At 44.9% G+C, this 22,444-nt stretch overlaps 4 protein-coding genes across 4 annotated transcripts; 2 read left to right on the top strand and 2 right to left on the bottom strand.

Moving 5' to 3' along the window:
* Nucleotides 1-4,981: 4,981 nt before the first annotated feature.
* On the top strand, nt 4,982-5,722 carry N7520_003243 (Tannase; the record flags this gene model as incomplete). Its single annotated transcript, XM_057137178.1, has 1 exon — nt 4,982-5,722. The coding sequence occupies one exon, from the start codon at nt 4,982-4,984 to the stop codon at nt 5,720-5,722; it is 741 nt and encodes a 246-aa protein (XP_056999864.1).
* Nucleotides 5,723-5,845: 123 nt separating this feature from the next.
* Nucleotides 5,846-6,736, top strand: N7520_003242 (tannase; the record flags this gene model as incomplete). The annotated part of the gene is made up of 2 exons (XM_057137177.1): nt 5,846-5,927; nt 5,979-6,736. 2 exons carry the CDS (start codon nt 5,846-5,848, stop codon nt 6,734-6,736), a joined length of 840 nt encoding a protein of 279 aa, XP_056999863.1.
* Nucleotides 6,737-9,243: 2,507 nt separating this feature from the next.
* On the bottom strand, nt 9,244-10,709 carry N7520_003241 (uncharacterized protein; the record flags this gene model as incomplete). The annotated part of the gene is made up of 2 exons (XM_057137176.1): nt 9,244-10,653; nt 10,707-10,709. The coding sequence occupies 2 exons, from the start codon at nt 10,707-10,709 to the stop codon at nt 9,244-9,246; spliced, it is 1,413 nt and encodes a 470-aa protein (XP_056999862.1).
* A 7,206-nt stretch (nt 10,710-17,915) lies between these two features.
* N7520_003240 (uncharacterized protein) lies at nt 17,916-19,797 on the bottom strand (the record flags this gene model as incomplete). The annotated part of the gene is made up of 4 exons (XM_057137175.1): nt 17,916-18,226; nt 18,295-19,065; nt 19,121-19,303; nt 19,362-19,797. The coding sequence occupies 4 exons, from the start codon at nt 19,795-19,797 to the stop codon at nt 17,916-17,918; spliced, it is 1,701 nt and encodes a 566-aa protein (XP_056999861.1).
* Between the last annotated feature and the right edge of the window lie 2,647 nt (nt 19,798-22,444).

Below are 22,444 nucleotides of genomic sequence, written 5' to 3'. Positions count from 1 at the left end.
GGAGGTCCTTTACCCCTATAATACCGGTTACTCCGAGTCTGATGGTCTCTTCTCCGCTAATCTATAGGTAGATGAGAGAGTAAGGGGTTCCTCCTAGGATCTCTCCTATTACCTTATTAGCGGATAGTTCTTCCGTCTAGGGCGTGCCCTTACTAGCATAGAAGCCCTACGTCTCCGTTCTCTAGTCTATGTCTGGGTTTACTAACTGTAACCAGTCGTATCCTAGTATAAGGTTAAAGCCCTATATATCGACTACTTCGAAGATTCCTATATACTTCTTCTTATTACCCTCGCTATCTGCGAGTTTGAGTGTGATCCTCTAGGACCTATACGACTATATTCGGTATCTATCAATCGCCTCTATAGTTCTCGGTATAGAGGGGTCCTCCTATAGATTCTCCTTTGCCTATTTTTGGCTGATAAAACTTTTCTACGCCCTATAATCTATTAGTGCTAGTGCTGTTCGACTACTCTTCCTTAAAAGGAAGACCTCTGCTTCTACCGCTAATACTAGACCCGTGGTCCGCTGCTTTTTGGGGTTAATATCTAGTGCTACTACGGTAAGGAATACTAGGCGAATCATTTTTTTGATTATTTGTCTATCTCACTATTTATATCTACCTGCTTCGAGCGGTATTCTGACGTATAGTGCCCTAGCTTATTATAGATAAAATACCTAAGCTCCTGCCCGTTATACTTGCGTTTCGCCCCCTGCCTTAAAGCGTGTGGGGTTGAAAACCTGCCTGCATGTGCCTGTCCTTTGGCGTGGTAGTTTCTTTCTGCGCCCTTAAACTGTATATTCTCCTTTGGGTCTTTGCTGAATCTGCCTCTCTTTTTGGCTATCTTCCTCGCTGGGAGACGTGATTCTAAATATTAAAGGTGCTGTAGTATTGCTTCGTATATGTCCCTCTTTACTAGGTGGTCTACTAGTTCGTCCTATAGTTCTTTCACTACTGATATCGCTAGCTTCTATATACGCTAGTACTCGTCTGGCTGTACTAATAGAGAGGTGTGGATATTTGTTAGGTGAGCTGAATACTCTATTACTGACTGATCGTATCTCTACTAGGTCGTATACTACTATCTTAATATAGACGTATGGCGTGTTATAGGGTCCGCGATAAGATTGTGATACTAGTCGCTGAACTCCTTCTAAGTGAACTTACGTTCTGGGTCCTTCTTCTCTAGCTCTTTTATATATCTCCTCTATTATACTATCAGCTTATCTATAAGGTACGTTGACACTTATAGTACCTGTTTATGCTCCTACTTATAATAGGCGGCAAACGGTTTAATATGCTTTGGCGTTATTGGCACTTTCCCCTTAGGGTTAACCGGCTTAGGTTTATTCTACGCTGCTTCTGCGTCTAGTATTGGCATGTTACCTAGCTCCTGGTCTTACTATGGCTGAGTACTAATGTTAGGTGCTAGGGAAGATGTCCTAGACCTGATTAGCATAGATATATGTCCTTAAGCCTCTGACCTCTCTCTCTGGTGGGTAATGCGTGTATTTTCTCGCTCCGCGGCCTCTGCCTTGAGTTCGTCTATTTCCCTCTGGGTAGCTGCTGCTTCCCTTTAGTACTATAGAAGGGCCTTAACCTCTTCTAGTTTCCTTACTGTAATTACAGTCTTTAGGATTCGCTCCGTGATCTCCTTAGAGTTTTCGACGGCATCCTTGATAGCTTATTAATAACTGCTTCCTATTATGGTGGCATTCTCTAGGGTTTCTGCTTAAGCGTCCTTAAGGTTCACCTGCTCCGGGCTAAGGATCGTGTTAGGGGCTTCTCCGACTGAGGGGGCATCCTCGGTCGTAGACTCCTGCACGTCCGGGCGAAAGTCCTTCTCTGCTCTGGTATCCTCTCGCTGCTTGTCTATCGGGTCGTTAGGTTCTCCTTGTCGCATACTATGGTTCCTCGTGTTATATGATATGTTCTCCGCGTGTCCTCTCGCGGTTCTCCGTAAGTCCTTCTGCGGTTCTTCGTAAGTCCTTCTGCGTGTTTTCCGTCCGTATTACTGGTCTTATCTAGGGGTGAGAAGTGATTATAATATTAAGACTAGGGTCTTAGGGGGTTGGATGGATAGGAGTGATAATATAGCACAGCGTACCCCTATACGGCTGCTGTCTGGATTGATAGTAATATAATCACTAGAGAGCTGTTATATAGCTCTCCCGCCGTGCTATTTCTGTTATGCGGCTTAGCTAAGCGGATCACCGGCATACTGGGTTAACCCTTCTCCGGCCTAACTCCGTTAGGGCCCTTCATATATAGAAGTATACTCCTCTGCCTATACTCTTGGGTTCTGGCCCCTCTCGTATAGGTCTTCCTAGACGTGTCGTAACATATAGGTACTAGGGTAGAAAGGCTTTTTAACTTAGCACGTGATATCTGCTACTATCGGCGTGGTCGTCTGAAGGCTAGTACGATTAGAGATCTTATGATCTATAGTCGTGCTACCAAATTTGAGATAGAAGAGATAGATCTTGCTTTTATCCGAGCTTTAGAAGAGGGTGAAGAGGGTGAAGAGGGTGAAGAGGGTGAAAAGGGTGAGATTCAAGGGTAAAAGGGTGAAATTAGTGATAATGAAGAGAGTGTGAGGTCGAAGAGAAAAAGAGGGGTTTCATCCGAAGAAAGTTCGGTTGATTCATCCGAAGAAAGTTCGGTTGATTCATCCGAAGAAAGTTCGGATGAAAGTGCGGATAATGGGTATTTGCCCGCATCTCGCACATCTGGTCGTGTACGGAAGCGCCCTAACCAGCCAATTAGCTTTCATGTAATTAATTAGGTGTTTTTAGTTATTATTTATTGAAATTTGTCTATTAAATTTTATCAGATCAATAAGGGTTACCGATTTCTACATAAATGATTGACTCCTGAAATTTCAGGCTGGAAGGTTTTTATGCACAAAAACCTATCTCTTAGTAGTAAAAGTATGTATTTTATTTATGGTAATTAACAGCTAGAATACTAAAAATACAGCATATTTTCCATAAATTATGCCTAAAAATAAGCTCCACTTTCACGGGCCTTACGGGCTTTTCTTGGCGGGCCTGTCCACACGGGCATGCCCACGGGCCTGCTAAAGTCTAGTCACAATTGGTAATTTTATAGCCCTAGTTCAAATCGTAGATCCATGGATGCCTTCATCCGCGGATGGCTCTGCGCATGACACGATTGAGAGGCTGCCATGATGTTACCTACTAATTCCTTTAAGTAGCTAGACTAGATATTGAACTATACTTCTCGGTAATCCTTTCTTCTTTCACGATACTATCGACTATTTGAATGGCTGCCGTCACACTTGCTCGTGAAAAAAAGAAGTGTATTACTGCCGGTAGTAGTGCACATAAGATTATTTTCACTTACCGTCGCCAGTGAAATACCAAAAGCAGCACCGACATTTGAAGGTAGTCTCGACTCTCCCGGTGGCCTCAATTGGTATGTAACTAAACTCAAGCAGCGACGTTTTAGAAACAAGATCCAGCTCTCTATCTAAATCATAGTTCGCAGGAACCGACGACAAATTATAGGGTACAGAAAACGTTGAGTAGACGTGATAGTATTATCCAATCCACCAGGCACGGCGCTTCTGGCTTGCGTCATCAGGATAGCGAGCCAAAAACTAAATATAACACCTTTAGCTCCATCTTCTTACTATAGTTCATCCCCCGGATTTAGGAGAAAAGCCTATTGAACCGCCTAAACCTCCACCTCACTCCACTGGCGAAATATCGATAGGTTAGGTATCAATATGACACGGCTGGATTTGGCCACAAATGTCATTGGCCCAATCGTTCCTACTCCCTGGCTTTTAACCTTTTTGGAAATCGCCATTTTATTACTTACCCCGCAGATCTTGGACCTTCCCGGGCGAGATTTTAGCCGCCCCTGTATGCCTAGGTGGATGTAGACTTCTGCATGGGCCGGAAAATTATGTCCAAGGCCCAACCCATGCTAAAGCCTAAGTAATATATACATATATTACATATATTACATATATTACCTAGTTAATACTAATGTTTCTGACAGAGTACATGGTAATTACATAGAAATTTAAATTTACCGGCCCATGGGCCAGAAAATTATGTCCAAGGCCCAGCCCATGCAGAAGTCTAGGTGGATGAGGGCTCCCGACCCGGATGATTGAGTAAAGGATGCTCAATTCCTGACTCAGTAGTAATTGTTCAAATGCTAGGTTGCAAATATGATAGTGAAGCCTAAAAACTTGGAATTTTCTCATTTCGTTTCTGACTTCCCAGTGTCACCTCTCTTTAGTCGTTAACTCTATGCTCGGGATATACATTATATCAACCACCTTGGCAACTGGAAAAGTCCACTCACCGAAGCTAATAGTCCCACCATAGAAAATGCCAGGAAGATCGTACTTCTCTTCAAGTTTTCCTACATCATTTTGGTATCTCCGGTAGGGCCCGTGTAGGACTGGAGTACTCTGTGGTCTCGCTCCCCACAAATTGATATAACTTTAATTTCCCCAGGGGTAAAGATGCCCCTACTAGTTTCCCGTCCCAGTCCTCCTTTGGCCCGTTCATTTTACTCGCCATACATCTCGACGATGCATATCTAGTTTTGGTGAAAATTGGAGCAACACTGACGCGGCATCATTCGCCTCCTCAATGACTGCCTTTTTTGTTGAATCAGCCGAAATTTTTGTGGCACTCTCGAGGCGCGTCTTGCAGCAGATGACGACGCACTCTGAGCTAACACTCTGCAGGACTCGAGACTTTGTCGTGATTTTAGTTCATGTGATGGGCCCGGCTCAGTCAACACGGAAAATAGAAGGTCAGCAAACAATTTAGCAATACGCTACATTCATTATGGTTGATGTAGCCGTTCTCTTGTTCTCGTTTCTTTCCTATCAATACCAATTCCTCGCCCCAAGTCCGTTCTAATTCCGAACATCTGTTTTGCCAACTGATTTAATTCAAATCATTGCTTAAGTCTTTCTTTCCGGTTCACACGCCATGCGTCCTCGGTCCAGCGCAGCTGTCGTGGCTTTCGTCGCCGCTTACGCTGCAGCTGCGAGTGCCGAGTCACTGGCCGATCTTTGCACATTGTCCAATCTCAAGTCTGTTCTTTGCTCCAACGGTACTCTCCTTGGTATCAACCTGATCTCATCTGCTTCTACTGCCGCCGTGGTCTACAATGGTACCGTTGGTGGTGGAATGACCAGCAGTTCCAGTGAGACCTACGACTACTGCAATGTCACGCTCACTTATATTCATCACGGCAAGACTGACAATATTATTGTCAAATACGCCTTCCCCGAGCCTTCAGATTTCAAGAACCGCTTCTATGTTGGCGGTGGTGGAGGATATTCCCTGAACACCGACGCAACCGGCGGTCTTACTTATGGTGCCGCTGCTGGAGCCACGTCTGCTGGCTACGATGCCCTTAATGGTGTTGGCTTCGATGATGGTGTGCTCCTTGGAAATGGCTCTATCAAGTGGGATGCGACCTATATGTTCGCCTATCAGGCCTTAGGCGAGATGACCCAAATTGGCAAGTATGTCACTAAAGGTTTCTATGGTCTTTCAAGCAGCGCTAAGGTCTATACCTATTACGAGGGATGCTCTGATGGCGGACGCGAGGGCATGAGTCAGGTTCAGAGATATGGCGATGAATACGACGGTGCGATCACAGGTGCTCCTGCTTTTCGGATGGCTCAGCAACAAGTGAATCATGTGTTCTCTGCTGAGGTCTAGATAACCTTGGATTATTATCCTCCCCCTTGTGAACTGGCCAAGATTTTGAACGCTACTATTAAAGCCTGTGACCCTCTCGACGGTCGTACCGGTGGTGTGATCTCCCGTACCGATTAATGTATGATGGAATTTGATCTATCCTCTGTTATCGGCGAGGAATACTACTGCGCTGCCTCGACTGCCTCCTCTGGTTCCCCTGGCGGCGGTTCTTCTAGTAGCTCCCAGCCTATTCAAAGCGGCAAGGTCTCCGCTTAAGGTGTTACTGTTGCCAAGACTATTTACAAGGGTCTCCACAATAGTGATGGTCAGCGCGCCTACCTCTCATGGCAGATCGGCTCTGAATTCGGCGATGCTGGTACCACATGGAATAATGATACCCAGGCCTGGGAACTCTCAATTACATCCACCGGTGGTGAATGGGTCACCAAGTTTGTCGAGCTCGTGGACCTGGACAATCTATCGACCCTCGATGGAGTCACCTACGATACTCTAGTGAAATGGATGGAGACTGGTTTCGTTCGCTTCTACGACAGTCTACAGACCACCGTCCCTGATTTGTCTAAATTCAAATCCTCTGGTGGAAAGCTGCTGCACTATCATGGCGAATCTGATCCTAGCATTCCCTCTGCTTCTTCAGTGCACTATTGGCAGGCAGTCCGCTCGGTTATGTACCCTAATGCCACGAGTGAGGCTAGTCTGAAGAGGCTCCAGGATTGGTACCAGTTTTATCTGATCCCTGGCGCCGCACACTGCGGAACCAACACCCTACAGCCAGGTCCGTACCCTGAAGACAATATGGCAATCATGATTGACTGGGCCGAGAACGGTGTATCACCCACATGCCTTAACGCCACCGTCTCTTCTGGTGATTATGAGGGTGAGACTCAGATGCTGTGCCAGTGGCCTTACCGCCCGCTGTGGCGTTCTATATCCAGCTTCGATTGTGTCTATGACGAGAAGTCGATCGAGACCTGGACATACAACTTCCCTGCTTTCAAGGTGCCTGTGTACTAGGTGCAGTCTTGGCACATCCGGAATGTTTTGTTATCACTCATGGTCCTAGGTGTATCCATTTAACTATATAGAAATATGACCTAAGTGCCTCTTTCTCTATTAGTGACCATGGCAGACGAGACATTCCTCACAAATTGTAGCAATTGAGGTGTATTATAACCGCTCCCACAGCGTATTGGGGCGCTAAACTAATACAGGCAGGTCCGCCGCTTATATTAGGAATGGCCCACAAGTCCTTTTGACCCATACATCTCAGTCTCACTCCCAAAATGTCCGAATATTTCAGCAGTCTAACCAGCTACTCGGCTCTCAAACGGATATGCCATGTAAAACAGGCGCATCTTTGACTTCGGCATGACACATGTAAATAAGACAATATTGTGCAACGCTGTCAATTCTTTGCTTATTGTGTCTTCAAAGCTACTAAATCAAACAGCAGAGTTTCTTTCCCTATGGCCACTCTTCGGACCGATGAATCGCAGCACCCAGATTGCCGCCCAATCGCACGACTTCCTGGTGAAATTCATCGTCCTTTTTGAACGCATGTTTAGAAATGGGATAGACTAGAGCTGTTACAGCGCCACCAGCGGCCCCTGCAGCAGGAAATAACCTCCAAGGATAGCTCCTCCGACAAGATTTATGGCCAGCTTCAAGTGACCACGGCGCTTTTCCTTGTCTTCTTCTACTTGCTCCCCATAACGCATCACTCCTGAGCCCAGCTACGGTATCAATGTAGTAGCCTCTTTTACGGCCACGAAGCTGAACGGGGATGTCGTTAGCTTCTCGGTATAGGTGCTCTTTCATTGGGCCACCGTCAACTGGTATCTCTGATGCGACTGCCATGATGCGGCTAAAAATCGTCCGCACGAAGTCATCGTTTTCGTCACAAGCGAAGGCAGGTTCATTGCTGATGTAAATTGCGACGAGATTATGGGCAAAGTTGATCTGATTCTCAGTGCCCTCATTTTGCGGCCCACGTCGGGCTTCGATGGCAGCGTCCCGTACAGCTGCGCAGGCATCGCCGCGTGAAAAAGGGGCGTCCCGAACCTATCAACTTGTTGATTCTGTACAGGTCCTTCAACTTCGTGTTTAAAATAGCTTCAGAGAAGAGATAAGCATGGCCATAGCACCCAGCGAGAAACAAGAGTGTCACTGATGGCGGCAGGCGGTAGTGGTCACTCGGATGAGCGGCTTCTTTGGCAACTTGGCCTACTAGCGCTAATCTTAAGGTTAGAGTTGCATTGGTCTTCTTCGCTCTTTCGCTGCCTGGTATAATCTGGTTGTATTTCTACCTTCCCGGGTTCAAAGAACGCTCCTACCTTGAGATGGAGGAGATTTTTACCAAGCGTGTTCCAGCGCGGCAATCCAAAAAATACAATTGCGAGCTCGAGATAACACTACGGAAGACGGCGAAAAAGTGTGGCTCGTTCGATGAGCCTAGCGACCGGGATCAGGCGGGTCTTTGAAGTGGCCTCTGGGGCTGGGTGGAAGGACTGCCTTGCCTTATCTCATCTACAATGTTCAGAAATCCTGTTCTAGTACACAGATATATCTTGAAGACCTATTGGTTATATTATCAATATGTCTAGGGTTTTGTATCTTCACTAGAAAGAGTTACATGTATTTCTGAGAAATCTATAGCTTCGGAAAGCCGTCTACCGAAATTGAACTAATCCTGGTCTAGATGTATAAAGATAGTTACTAGGTATTTTCAGTTATAAATCATAGGGTGAATCACCAGTTTACCAAAAGGATGTTAAGGGAGGATTAAGGAATAAGGGAGAAGTTGTGTATTAATTTGACTACTAAACTGCTGATGCTATTAAGTTATCTTGACGAGACCTAGGTGGTGAGCAGCTTTAGCGAAGTAATCTTCAGATAAACCTCCGAGCCTTATTTATAAATGATCTGGGTCTCGAGGGTTGTACCACTGATACTCCCCCTTAAATATTAGGAGTGAGGCTCCGTAGTTTAGGGTAGTAATACTCCCCTAACTTCTAATATTAGGCTCTATTCAGCATATCTTGTATTGATGTATGTTGTGAATGGATGGGTAATCTTAAGAAAGACATCACTTGTACATATTCCCGCTTGACTTATATAGCTTTTGAAGAGGGGAACGCTCTCGGCAGTACGCTCATAGACGGAAGGTCGAACAACCAGCACCAACAACCAATCTTGCTCCGCTAACCGCGAGAAAGACCTTCCGGGACGACCCATAGGGGTGCTATCAGAGATGTGTGGGAGCGTGTATTGAAATACCAGCTAGAAACTGACATTTCATAGAATGCATACGGAACGTGACACGTAATCGAGACATGCGGGTGAATACCATACTATTGAGGGCGAGGTTTTCCACTATACTATGTAGATTATCTATATGCAATCTGCTAGGTATAACACTTCTGGTCGCAAGTTTATTATATACAAACTAACACCGATTCATACTAGGTAATGTAGATTGTAGATGAATTAGAAGAGGCCACAGAAAAAGAATAGGCCTAGAATCATCTGCTCACGACTGCCGTGTCTATGCCACTTTCGGCTTGACCACTAATGACTCCACTGAGTAGGAAACATTCGGAAGAAGACCTGTCATACTCCAAATAATTGCATGTAGACTTTGCTGCACATGCGTTCACACACTCTATGAAGGTGACATAGAGGTCCAAACCGACAATTTTGCTGGAACTATAGGAATATTCATAGTTGCAGTCAATATAAACTTCCACGCCATAAGCAGAATCATAATAAGGACTTGACAGTTGGGCACAAGCCGTGGGAGTAATGGTTGCTGTGGTGGTCTCTGTTATTGAAACAGTGCTGGAAGCCGTTTCGAGGATGGTAGCAGTGGCAGTTATGGTAGTTGTCGCAGAGGCAGTCTCGTCAATAGTTACAGACTCAACGGACGTAACTCTGGTGCTGGCCGTTTGATCGTTGGTGGCAATACGAGTTACTGTAGCATATGAGGAGGCAGTGGCATAAACATATTTGGTGGTTGGTGTTGTTCGAGTCCGGGTGACAAAAAGGGGGATGGATGAAGTCTCGTCAATAATTGTAGATGCAGACACAATAACGTGACGGCTGCTGACTTGGGTCTGATAGGCTGTGACGCGACTTGTGGCAGTTACAAATATGGAAGGCTGCTTGTAATGATCAGTTGATTTGCTCATACTGGGAAATGGGAAGGGAAAAGGTGGCAAAGCAAGGCATACCGCTGTGCTCTGAGAAGCAGTCGTTACGATGGTTGTCGTGGTGGTAGCAGGTACAACCAGACAGGAGCAAGCACTGCTAAGGTCGCTAGTTGCGATTGTGCTGACTTCGGCCAGCCAGCTGCTAAATAGACACTCGGAGGAAGTGCATTCCGGCTCTGGTTCTCCACAGTCATCGAACTCTTCTTCTTCTTCTTGATCATCCACCGTCTCGATCTCGACGGATCTTTGGGCAAGAGTGACCGTGGCAGTTTGAACACTGGTTACCGTGTTGATCACGGTAGAATCCGTAATTGTCATACTCAATGTCGCGGTTTGCGTTGCATAAACTGTGGTGTCTGTCGTAGTGATATCATCGGTGCTTACCACAGTGCTGGTTAGTGTAGTATCGGTTACAGTCGTTGTCACCGCATCAATGGCAGTACTAATTGCTGTGGCGTCTGTTGTTGTGATGAACTCGGTAGTTTGGACAACATCCTCAACCACGCTCGTAAGAGTGACTGGGGCAATGTCCGTGCTGGAGTACCACGTGGTGACCGTATCTATGATGTTTGAAGTGTCGGTAACAGTGATATCGACGGTTATTGTGTCAGTGATTGTGGCGGTCCCTGCGGTTGTTGTCGGGTATACAGTAACAATTTGAGTCGCAGTCTGTTCGATATATGCGCTACAGAACGCACTCGCCTGTGCTTGCAACGATGATTCCTGGAGTTGAAGCCAAACTGCATCATTCGCACACTGGTCGTTCTGTCAGACACCATGTGGAAACAATAACCGAACGCACGTAATTTGTCACCTACCTGAGGAAGAGATCGCTTAACGATAGAACCGCTTCCAAGTGGTCGAGCAGATGAGAGCAAAGCTCCCCCAAGCCCTAATAGAAGTGACAAATGCATTTTAATTCTCAACAGCAAAGAAAAATAACGAGTGACTAAAGTTGGACAACTGTAAAGATTCAGACACGAATAACTTCCTCCGGACCCAATGCCCATTCATATAAGGCCCTCCGTCGCTTAAGATTGCCTATCCATATTCAAGTTATTTTTGGTGGCGTTCTTTTTGGCTCTAAAAGCCCCATTTGAATGGGGAAAAAAATCGGGTGCCCCTGAATGAGTCGTGATTATTGTCTGAGCAAATCAGCTAGCTCTAATCCCAAATGTCGGCTAACAGGCCATGATTGCTGACTTTCGTAGATGTAGATAATAGATGTACATATAGAGATAAGAGAATGCGTGAAGCGGGTGGGTGGTGTATTTCATTTGCGACAGTATGTCAGAAGAATTCAGAACGACAGCCAATAGATAAAGTAGTTAACGAACGACTCCCTCCGGATCTAATCTCCCATTTTTTGGAAGTGTAGTCGTCAGTCTGGAAGATTGAGAGGCCCTGAACGAACAAAAAAAGGCGGTCGCATAATAGTAGCTGTTGGTGAGCCAGAGCCATTGTGAAGCGGCTGTCGTCGGTTCGAATATCGCGTTGATGCTATCTCCTCGTCTGTGTGAGCCCAATTGAAGAGATAAGTGGGTCTTCCCGTTAACTAGTACTGTTTGCTACATATACATATTCGGGATAATCCTTTAGAAGCTTAGCTTGGAGGTGGGATCAAATGATCGTTGGCTATTTCATACTAAAAAATTGAAAAATGGGGTTTCCATAAACTAAGCCTTCAGTAGCATCAAGACTTCGGCATTTTCTTGGTATAATCTATCTTCTGAGCTTAGCCTTCGATTGATTCTAGATCAGTTATCCAGGTCCATCATAGAATACAGCACAGTAGTGGGGCGTCTATCGGAGACGCCGATGCTCGTCAATTTCTATCAACTTTTCTCTATAATTCAAAAGACGGGACTTACCAGAATTCTCAAAGGAGGCTGAGAGACAGGAACCGTTTACATACTTTGGTCCGACTTCCTCGAACTTAACATTATCAATAAACCTATATTATTGCATGCATATTGCATATTCCGCATTGCGAATAAAGCGGCTCAATAAGTCTCCGGCAGACGAGTAAGATGCAAAAATTCTTTGACCAGCAGTTTCATCGCCTGGTCAATTAGATAGAACTGAGAAGCTATTACGATATATCCCAATAATTAGCTAGGTACAGTTCCTAAATTATGACTGATTAGAAGACTATTCCTTTGTGTGCCTCTTAAATATTCTTTTAAAAATCCTTCTGTTAGTACGCTATGATATGAGGTGCGATCGGCTTAAATTTCCCTAGGTTCTTAAGGGCGTTCCTACTTTCCGCTAGACCCGCTCACCTGCTCGCTTATTATGACCTACAACAGTCAATGACTCCTTTTGTCTCCACCACAGCCACATCCACATGAAGTATTTTGCGAAAAAAAAAAAAAGTCTCCTGGCTGCACGACGTTGGATTTACAGGTTTTATATAATACGTTAGTTGAGGGGTAGACAACTCACAGCGCTACTACCTACACCGTAACGGTGCATTTCTTAATTACGGGGGAAAAAGTAGGGCAGATACCGATAGAGCTGAGTCTTCATGAGTTAGATGCCGTTACATTCTGGCCTCATGGGAAGCTGATACTTGAATGTATTTTTAAACACCCTCCGCTTCATGCCGAACTTAAATTCTAAAATATTTCGAGTACCAGAAAGGTTACCAGGTAATAGGGGTCCAAAGTTAGTGAATTTTTGTCACGGGGTGCCAAACCCGCCCGCCCGTGATGCATCACAGTACGAATACGGATACCACTAGGGGACTTATACCCTCAGTACTGATGTATGTCCCCGACCGCTTCCGTTCTGCTGTCCGCTAGCTCACAAAATCCATGTCGCAATAGAGACTTCGTAACATAACTAATAAGATCATTAATGGGTGATGTTCCACTTCATCACTAATAGTTCCAAGGATCAATTCTCGGTCTTGAACGCTTCATTTTAACACGCAAATATCCAATCATGAATGATTCGAAATGCTGCCCTCTACTCCTTGGGTGTTCATCACAATTACCCCATCGTGTACCCGCCCTTTAAGCGTCCAGCGATCGGAGATACATCGCCAAGCAATACGCGAGAAAGGTGCATCTCGACGCTCTCCTAATTAAAAAAGAGCTGAACGCCAGCCGCATTCAATACAGGATGACTGGGCTTCGGTAGAAAGTCTTTCTCGTAGCTATGAGTAGGCTTCATCAGGACGCAAGACCCAACCCAATTTTGCATAATTTACCCCTGAATTTTCATAACTTTATTCTCTTGTATTCTCTGTATTTTGCTAGTTCTATCAGGTGAATTTGAATAAAATTATAAACATATATAGGAGGGACTTGAATTAATGTATAACTTAATCTGTATTAAATCCGATTGGTAGAAGTGGAGGTAATACTAAAGACTGAATTTTCTGAACTTGAAGTTCAACATATATGTTTGGCATCAACGGCGGCTCCACCATTTTCTTAGAACCCTTTATAATTTATTTATTTTATAAATCAATAAATCAATAATGTTAGAGTATATTATAGATCGCATATATATCTAATGGGCTATAAAGAGAGAATAATTAGTAAAATATTAAAATTTCATTCATATACGGTCCCGTAACATGCTACAAACATGCTGTATTCAAAGACTTGGCATGTTTGTTATGTTTACAACCCAATTGGGGCCTAGGGATGTCAAAATGAAATTTCAAAATTTCGAAATTCCTGAAATTTGGCTGCTTGAAATGTAATTTGAAATGGGGCTTGAAATCTTGAAATCTAGCTAGTCCCAAAGTGGTAATGATTATCTTCCATTCTTCCAATCAAAACAGTCGAACGTAAAGCACGTGACATAGACATCATGTGTCATCTATCCCCCGCCGTCGCCGAGTTGGCCGCTTGGAATCATCTGGAACTCCTTGAGGCCATTCAGATACACGCTTCGACCTCGTCCGCATAAGATGAGCTGAATCTGAATTTGTTGTGGGTTTCGTTGAAGGACTAAGGGGAGGCTCCGAAGTTGGCTTCAACAAGGAGTTAAGCCTCGACTTCAACGCAGAAATGAGGGCAGGATTTGTTGATTCTGAAGCTGAAGTCAAAGCTGAATTCAATGCTAAAACCAGGGCAGACGTTGGTGATTGCTCTGTTGGTTGCTCTGGTGGTTGCTCTGGTGGTTGCTCTGGCGGTTGCTCTGGCGGTTGCTCTGGCGGTTGCTCTGGCGGTTGCTCTGGCGGTTGCTCTGGCGGTTGCTCTGGCGGTTGCTCTGGCGGTTGCTCTGGCGGTTGCTCTGGCGGTTGCTCTGGCGGTTGCTCTAGTGGTTGCTCCGGTGGTTGCTCTAGTAGTTGATATGAGCCCCCTGATAGATCGTCTAGCACTTGGTTTCGCTGCAAAACCCTCTCTATCTCGTTATCCTCTTCTTGAAGGAGTGATTCTTGCGCAACTTCGGGAGGCCGTTCTGTCCGGAATTGTCGTTTATTGATCTGCACGAAGAGCAGTTTTTCAACGCGGTGGGGCTCGAGCCTATTTCGGACTTTTGTATGCTGAAGGTTCATCTGTGAAAAGGCTCTCTCCGCTGCCGCTGAATTTGCCACAGTATTGCAGAGTCGACGAGCAAAGGGTGCAAGAAGCGGAGCAAAGTCCTCCTGTATAAGCATATCGTAAGTAAGTCCTTCGTTTTAATCGTTGATAGTATAACGTACTGCCTCAAGCCAAAAGAGAGACGGGCTCTGGGCCTTCCAGCAGGAGGCATTATAAAAAGCGCCCGTTCTCTGCCTGAATGACAGAAATTCATGCCAAGCGGAAGAGCTTTTGTCGTTGTTCTGTAGAGGCCGTAGCACACCGATATAATTACGAGAGCTCTGGTCAACTTTCCCAGGGACTCTAGCGGGATCAAGATGATAGGCTACCCAGTGGATAGGCTCAAGCTGACGTAGTATTCGACTTTGCCAGCCTATGCCATCCAAATAGGACAAGAAATCGTCCTTAAGAGATGTTTGGGAAGCCAATGTTCGTAGATCTTCATGGAGATCTAGCCATCGCTGCGTTACCTCCATAATCGACGAGTTCCGAGCTTCGGACTCTTTTTGGGCAACATGTAGAGGCTTAAGGATTTTAATCAACTCCTTTAGTTGCCACCAGAACGAATGCGAGTTCGCTATCCGAATAATCTCCCTCCCCCTAGCAGTCGAGGTAGCAGGAGTGATAAGTGTCCACTCACAGATAGCTTCTTGGCAGTCGTGGAGCGAGGAGAGCATATTATATTGCGTTCCCCATCTTGTAATGACTGACGCAATAAGAGCCTTCCTATATCCCCACTTCTCAATCTGCTTTCCTTGCATCCTTGCGTACTCGAGTGGTGAGTGGTGGAAGAAGACGACTATTTCAAGGGCCGACTTAAATACCTCCGCAGCCCGTGGAACCTTCGAACCCTTAGCATCAACAATATCCTTCATGATTAACTGTAGGCCGTGAGAGTCACAGGGAATCATAAAGCAGTGTTTGAGCTCTGGTGTGTTCTCTAGCTTCTCCCAGACCGATTTCATGACAGAACATGTGTCTGTCGAGATAGAATTAATTCTTTTCCAGTCAATCGTTGTATCCAGTTGTAGTAGGAGACATTTGAGACTATTCAAGATCCAACCACTAATAGCAGGAGCATCAAGAGTCTTGTCTTCCATATCATTCAAGTAGACAAACCATGACTTTATCGGCGTTGTTATAGTCATCACTATCACCCGTTGAGATCTAATGTTAGTGGTCTCATCCACTGTGACATTTAAGAACTCAGTTCTCCGTAACTCTTTAATAACCTTCTCTAGTAGTTCATTATATGCTTCATCCAGCAGGTCATCGGCGACTCGTTGGCGGGAAGGAATTTGATACGTCGGGCTTAACGCATGGATAAGTTCTCGCATTTCTTGCTGTTCGAAAAGGTTGAATGGTCTAGCCCCGGTGAAACAGACCTGAGCGATTAGCTGATCAATGCTTCTGGCTGGCTGAGATGTAGAGAAACTTAGCAATTTCTGTTTCTTCTCTGCGGCGGTCTTGGGATCCATCAGAGCCTGTGCTTTTGTGCATTTATTAACATGCTCACTCTGGCGTGTAGTATTTTTGGCGCGAGTCTTCAAGCATCCAAGACATTGTGCTTGAGGCACCTGAAGAAGCTGCAATTAGGGGAGTAGAGGATAAGTTTATGAATTAGTTCTTACCTTTTTATCACCCTGTATGATTTTGAAGCATCTCTGAAGCTCGAGCTCTGAGTAGGAAACCTTTCCGCAAGGATGATTAGGAGCCATTTCGAAGGTGAGGGTGCTAGGAAGGGGTGAGACCTTGAGAGTATTCTAAACAAGCCAAAGATATATATTCTTCCACCTGTTGCCACGAGCTACAGCATACTTGATGAAGACTGGCAGAAAAATGAAGTATAGGCCATTATTGGCTATAATAGGTTACCGCTTCTGATGACTCAGCAGGCGCCAGCCCCTTGAAATGTAATTGAAACGAGAAAATGAAATGAAATTTCAAGATTTCGTAATGAGTTGGCCAATTTCGTAATTACAACATCCCTATTGGGGCCCCAAGGGTTGGGTTGGGTCTAACTTGGGTCCTGATGAAGCCTAGCAATGAGTCGTTATCACCTACACCTAAGCCGCTTCTTTTCGCCCTAGTAGCTCCATCGCTATGGGACGGTGACTTCCGAACTCTTTTATAGCATAGTCTGCACCCATTATATGTCATGCTTATATTCATCAAACTAACAACATATATGCAGTGTTTTCCACTTCCGCATTTACCAAGACCGTTAGTACCCCGCATGTATTACGGACTTAGGTGCATTTAACTAAATGTTAGCGACCTACGCGATGCGCTTACTACTATGGCAGCAAACTTCTGTTGGTGCCTTCGAATATTTCACTCTTACGCACTATGTGAAGGCACTACTAAGTGTGTCTGTGACTGCAGACGAAATCATGGCTCACATTCTCTATAAACGTTTCTCCAAAACCCGCTAAGCTCCGAGGAATACAAGATTGATCACTGATGAGGAATATATCGGACATCCGTGACGAATGGGACCACCAAATTTGGCGACTCTTTCGGCGGTTGGTCTAATGACCATTGCGCTTACCATTGACTTGCAAAGTAGCCGCCTCTATAGCCAAGCTCCTTGAAGCCTGGATGAGAATGGTTTACCTTCTGTCAACGCACCCACTTATCCCTAGAGCCAGACTTTACGCGCTTCGGTGACAGCGAAGTAACGATGCGGGCAACTGGCTAGAAAGAACGGACGTAGTAATGTATTAGGGGCAAAGCGATTCTACTATACCCTGGAAATGGAAAGCTATCTACCGAGTTAATATTTAATAAAATGTGGAGTGGCCAAGTATCGGAATCTAAGTGCTGGTCAAACTAGGGGCTTATTCTACTAGGGTACATAAAGCGGCTCTCACCTATTTCTCACCCTGGCGATACCCACTAAACTACTGGCCGCATATAAGCCACACACCGATAAGTTAGTAGTATAGTAGGTGACCACATGCGAACCCTGACTACTGTATACTTTTTTAGATATTTGATATGTCCTCATACATTAAGGAAACAGTCCTTGCCGCCCTACTATTCAGTCGCCTGCGACTGACTACCTGAACACCCTCCTCGCATCCAACTACCCAATCTTGGATACTTATCACACCATTACAATCTCTATCCTAGCTTAAATCCAGGGGTCTAGGAACAGTATTCCTTGTTCATGATGTAGGCCAACACCTTCAAAAAATACATTACCGATCTCCAAGGTCGCATCCAGTAGGAACAACCAAAGTGTATTCCGGGGCATGTTGGTATACCTTATGTAAAACATAAATAAAAAGAGATATTAAACCGACATACTGGCTTGTCGCCGTCTTTCTCTGACAATCGCGTATTCAGCATCTTGAGTTCCAAGGTCAGATGAGGTTGATCAAATTCATTCACGTCATGTCCAAAAAGATCGACCTCTCGTATCTTACACATGGGCAAATTTCAAGGTTCCACATACTTATCTTTCCGGACTATTGCATTCATCTTTAACCATAAAGGGGCACAGGCCATGGCTGTATGGTCTTGACTTTCGTTGATCAGACTGGTTCCATCTTCCGTTGGTCCCAGCTGAAATTCAAAGGTAGTCACCAGCCTGGCAAGGACTTGTTTCATCTCCATGTAAGCAAAGGCTTTACCCACACAGTTGAATGGGCCCACACTAAATGGAATGAAAGCTTTCGAGTTATGGGTTTCTAGGTGGTCGATCCAGCGGAATGGATTCCAGGTGCTTGGGTCGGTGAAGTTTTCGGGGCCTAATCAAGATCAGTCACTCATTGAAATATATGGGTGCAGATGGGCACTATGAATTTGCTATACTCACTATGTTGAATAGTCCAAGTTGGACAGCTGACGGTGGTATTACCAGGGATATGTATGCCTTCAATGTAGACGCCCTCTGGAGGAGTTAAGCGTGGTAAGCCGGATGGTACGGCTGGGTGGACTCTGAGGGTCTCATTAATGACGCTTTCCAACAACGGAAGGTCTTGCAACGCTTCAAAAGCCAAGTTGGCGGGATCTGCATGATTCACAATCTCTTTGCGAAGGGCGAGTTGGATTTCTGGATTGATCGCAAGATGATACATGGCGAAGGTCAAGGCAGAGAGCGTCGTGTCGCCAGCGGCAATCTGCAACATCATGGTATCCTCGATTTCTTCCTCGGGGGTCAAGGTTTTTTTGCCCCGGAAGACGTAAGACAACACGTCCGGCGAGTCTATTTTGGCAGCCTTCCGCTCGGCCAAGCTAAGTGTTGCGAAGTCTTTAAGACCCTGCATCGGGGCTGGCAAGCCAGGAAGACTGGTTATGATTCTCACTAGCCACGGAAGTGGCGCCAGCAACACTCCTGTTGCCAAAAACTTCTCTACCTCCAAAAGTCCTTGATGAATTTTGCCAGAATCTAGACATCCATATGATTTGCTGTATCCCAAATCGCCCACCATATCGAAGACAAAGCATTTCAGCCAGTGATTGATTAGAACGCCTCTCTCGTCTTTCCCGTCTGCTTTGGTGATACAGTCAATCATCAAATCGGTCAGACGGTATAGCTTAGGAACATATTCCACGCATCCTAGAAGGCCCCCATGATAGTCAGCTTCTGGACATCGATTTCACATTAATCACTGCGTGTGACCTAGGGTGTGTATACATACTTTTGGCGCTCAAGGCCTTGTCCCACGCCGGTCTACGGGCTCGATGTTTCGTAAATTCAGTCTCAAGCTGCAGACTCTTTGCATCACGTAAGCCGTAGAACGTATTCGACTTCTCGCACTTGGTACCAGGGCCATAAATGACCGCAACAGCTTCTTGGCTATTGATGGACAAGTAGTTGGGTGCTGATTAGAACGTATTGAATAAGTTATCAGGTCCAAAGTATCATACGGATACACTTACCTATCCGTACTATTTTTCCATATCGGCGGTGTAGCTCATGGTGGTGTTGGTACCTCTGCTCTCCCATCGCAAGCTTACCAACCCCCCACCATGTTGTTAACCGCGCCACTCTAGGACCAGGGAATGATCTTAATGGATGAAAAAACAGACGATAGACAGAGATGCTAGCAAATAGTGGTGCAAAGAAAGCTGCATTGGCAAGCCAAAGAAAGGTCACTGACTGGGAAGGACCACTCCAGATGGACAACAATAGCCAAAACCCAAATTGGACGAAAAGATATGGAATAAAGCCTGTCCCTACCAAGCGGTCGACATTCCGATGACGAATAAAGAAAAGATGAGAAGCCAGACCCAGAAAGGCGAGGGAAGGGAAGATCCGAGCCTCTGCCGGCCCTCCCGTAAGAACATTACTCATCTGCAAAGAGAAGATTTCCATGGTAACTGTCGAAAGGATTGAACCGAGGCTGCGAAGGTGATAAGAAGTGAAAAGGGGGGACGAAGACCAAGGATTGGGATGAAAAGAAGTGGGGAGAGAGAAACAAACGGCGCCGAAGTCCTGACAAAGCGCAACCACGGACCACGCGATCGGACTATATCAACCCTGCCAGTGTCAATAGTGACTTATTTCCTGTCGATGGCTTTCTGCTTCTTTTCTTTTCGAGGGCTTTGACTAGGCGAACACGATAATCATTTCTGGAGAACGTGACACTTCGCAGTGCGCACCCCACTTTTGCACATGTAAGAACTAGTCCTAATGAGGGTAAGCATGAAGTCACCGCTAATCCAACTTTTGAACGTTATGATTGGTAATAGTCGTTATGCAGAGGACCTTCTGAAAGTCGACAGAAACGTACCTGGTATGGAATAGGAGTGACTACCAGGCCTAGAACTTCAACTTCCGCCGGATCTTATTCGCGCATTGATCGCATATCGTGTGCGACCTACGGCATGGAATCCGCCTCGTTCAATGGCACGAATTTGGGGACTCAGGTGGGGGCACGAAATCATCTCATACTAGCTTGTAAAGGCGACTACGAAGGCAGTTTAAGGTAATTACCGCACAAAGGAGCCATAATGAGCCTTCGCATCCAATATCCATGAGCTCTGTTAGGTATGGCAAGCAGTTTGATCCCGGTTCTATGTATTCACTCTTCTTGGTGTTCGAGCAGGGCAGTTGGAAACTTCTCTTATATTCCTATAATATGTCGCTATCTACTTATATTAGTTTTGAATTATAAAGAATTCAATAGCCCCGATGGAGTCATACGTTGCCTTCTAGACTTAATATAAATCTTTATAGTATATTGATATTGAAGAAGGATATATATCGAGTAGCAGTAGATTGAACTTAGTATACCGCTGGAATTTCGTTAGTATGCTAGACTCAGCTGGAGGATTACTAAAGCTTATATATCGCAGCAAAATTCACGAAGAAAAACTCCAGCGGTCCCAGAAAAAGAGATTTATTGTCAAGGAGGAGAAAGGAAAAGAGGAAGATGATATAGAGGGATTAATAAAGATTTTCAAAGCTAATAGAGACATTCGATGTTGGGACGGACATGTGAATGCCCTATATCTCAGCCGCCCATTAAGGGGTTTGTAACTTGATTGTTTTAGTGATGAATATGCCATTCCAACTGCTGAATTTTGTTAATTATCCTGCGCTTTGCCCCTAAACATCCTTCTACTTATGCCACCCGGAGAGGTTGTATTGTGTGTCCTAGTACACTATAAGCCCAACTACCATAACCAGCCCAGTTAATGTGATCGATTGCACCGGGAAAAATGATGTAGCTAATGAGCACTTTGCAATATCTAAAATCAGTTAATATTAACGAACTTTCTTGATTTCAAGTTTCAAGAGGCCACGTACCCCCTGTTGCCCATAAATATATATTTTCGAAGTTAACTAAAACGTTCTCGTAAAGTGTAGTGTTGTAATAAGTCGAGTTATAGCAATCATTTTTAATCTTATAAATCTCCGATTGATTCGTGGTTTTGAGCGTGAACGAGACGTGCTTGCATAAGCACTTTATATGAGACCGCTTTGTACTAGACGCCCTGGCAGAATAGTTCCCACATTTAGCGGTATTGAAGATTGCATCATAGTACTGTTCCCTATAAAATGGCTGTATGCAACTTTAGAATCCGTCTACCTAAGCATCGTAAGAACAGGGTATATATGCGGTTGCACTAAAAGCCCAGCAAAGCACTAGGCAGAAATATGCCAGTCGAGGCCGGAGTATGACTTAAGAGTCGAAAAGGAGGGCAGGCAAAATATATTCTAAGAGTATTCTAGATTGTGACGAGGGTAGCGTTTGTTTTGAAAAATAAATACACGAGAATTTTCATCGCACTTGCATTTATTTAACCTAACTATATCAGTTAAAGTGGCGACCAAATTTCGATTACTACTAGTCAACCGTAAAAGTCTCTATTCATTTTTAAATAGCACCTATAGCTAACCTCGGGAACAACTCTATATTATCTACCCCGCTACCTACGCGGTCCAGGTTCGTTTAATCTCACACTATTTAAGCGGCTAGGAGCTTCTTAAGAGTAGAATCAACTTAAATCAAATGTCAGTTCTTTAAATTCTTTACGCTTTTTAGAGGTTAAAATGGATTGGAGTTTGATATCAGATACGAGCCGCTAAAGAGAAAGTCCCTAAACATTCCCTAAAAATATCAAAGCACACTACATAACCTCTAGTCTATTATAAAATTAAAGTGAATATTAAACTTTTTAAAGCTTCTTTACTGGCCCAGCTAGGATCTCGGTAGTCCACTTCTCCTGAGCTAGTCGGCGGCACAATTAGCGGTAGATCTTCAGACGTTTCTGCTCAATAACCTAATCAGATATAGCGGACCCCACGTACGAATTTCATTCCGGTATTTTAGTGAATATTTCATCGACAGATCCGCCTCTATTCGTCCCTTTTTCCCATCCTCACTACTACTCTATCTACACCACAGCGGCTTAAACCACTGATCAGGGGATTACAAGCGCTTTTACTATAGGCGGAATTACAGCGACTTCAAAGCGCTTACGGTAGGGTAGCTCAGATATATAGCAGAATTATA

Source organism: Penicillium odoratum, assembly GCF_028828045.1.
Source record: "Penicillium odoratum strain IBT 22623 chromosome Unknown utg000002l_segment0_segment0, whole genome shotgun sequence".
In the NCBI taxonomy this organism is placed as follows: Eukaryota; Fungi; Ascomycota; class Eurotiomycetes; order Eurotiales; family Aspergillaceae; genus Penicillium; species Penicillium odoratum.
Note: the sequence above shows the minus strand (reverse complement) of the source record. Positions and strands in the feature narration are given on the sequence as shown.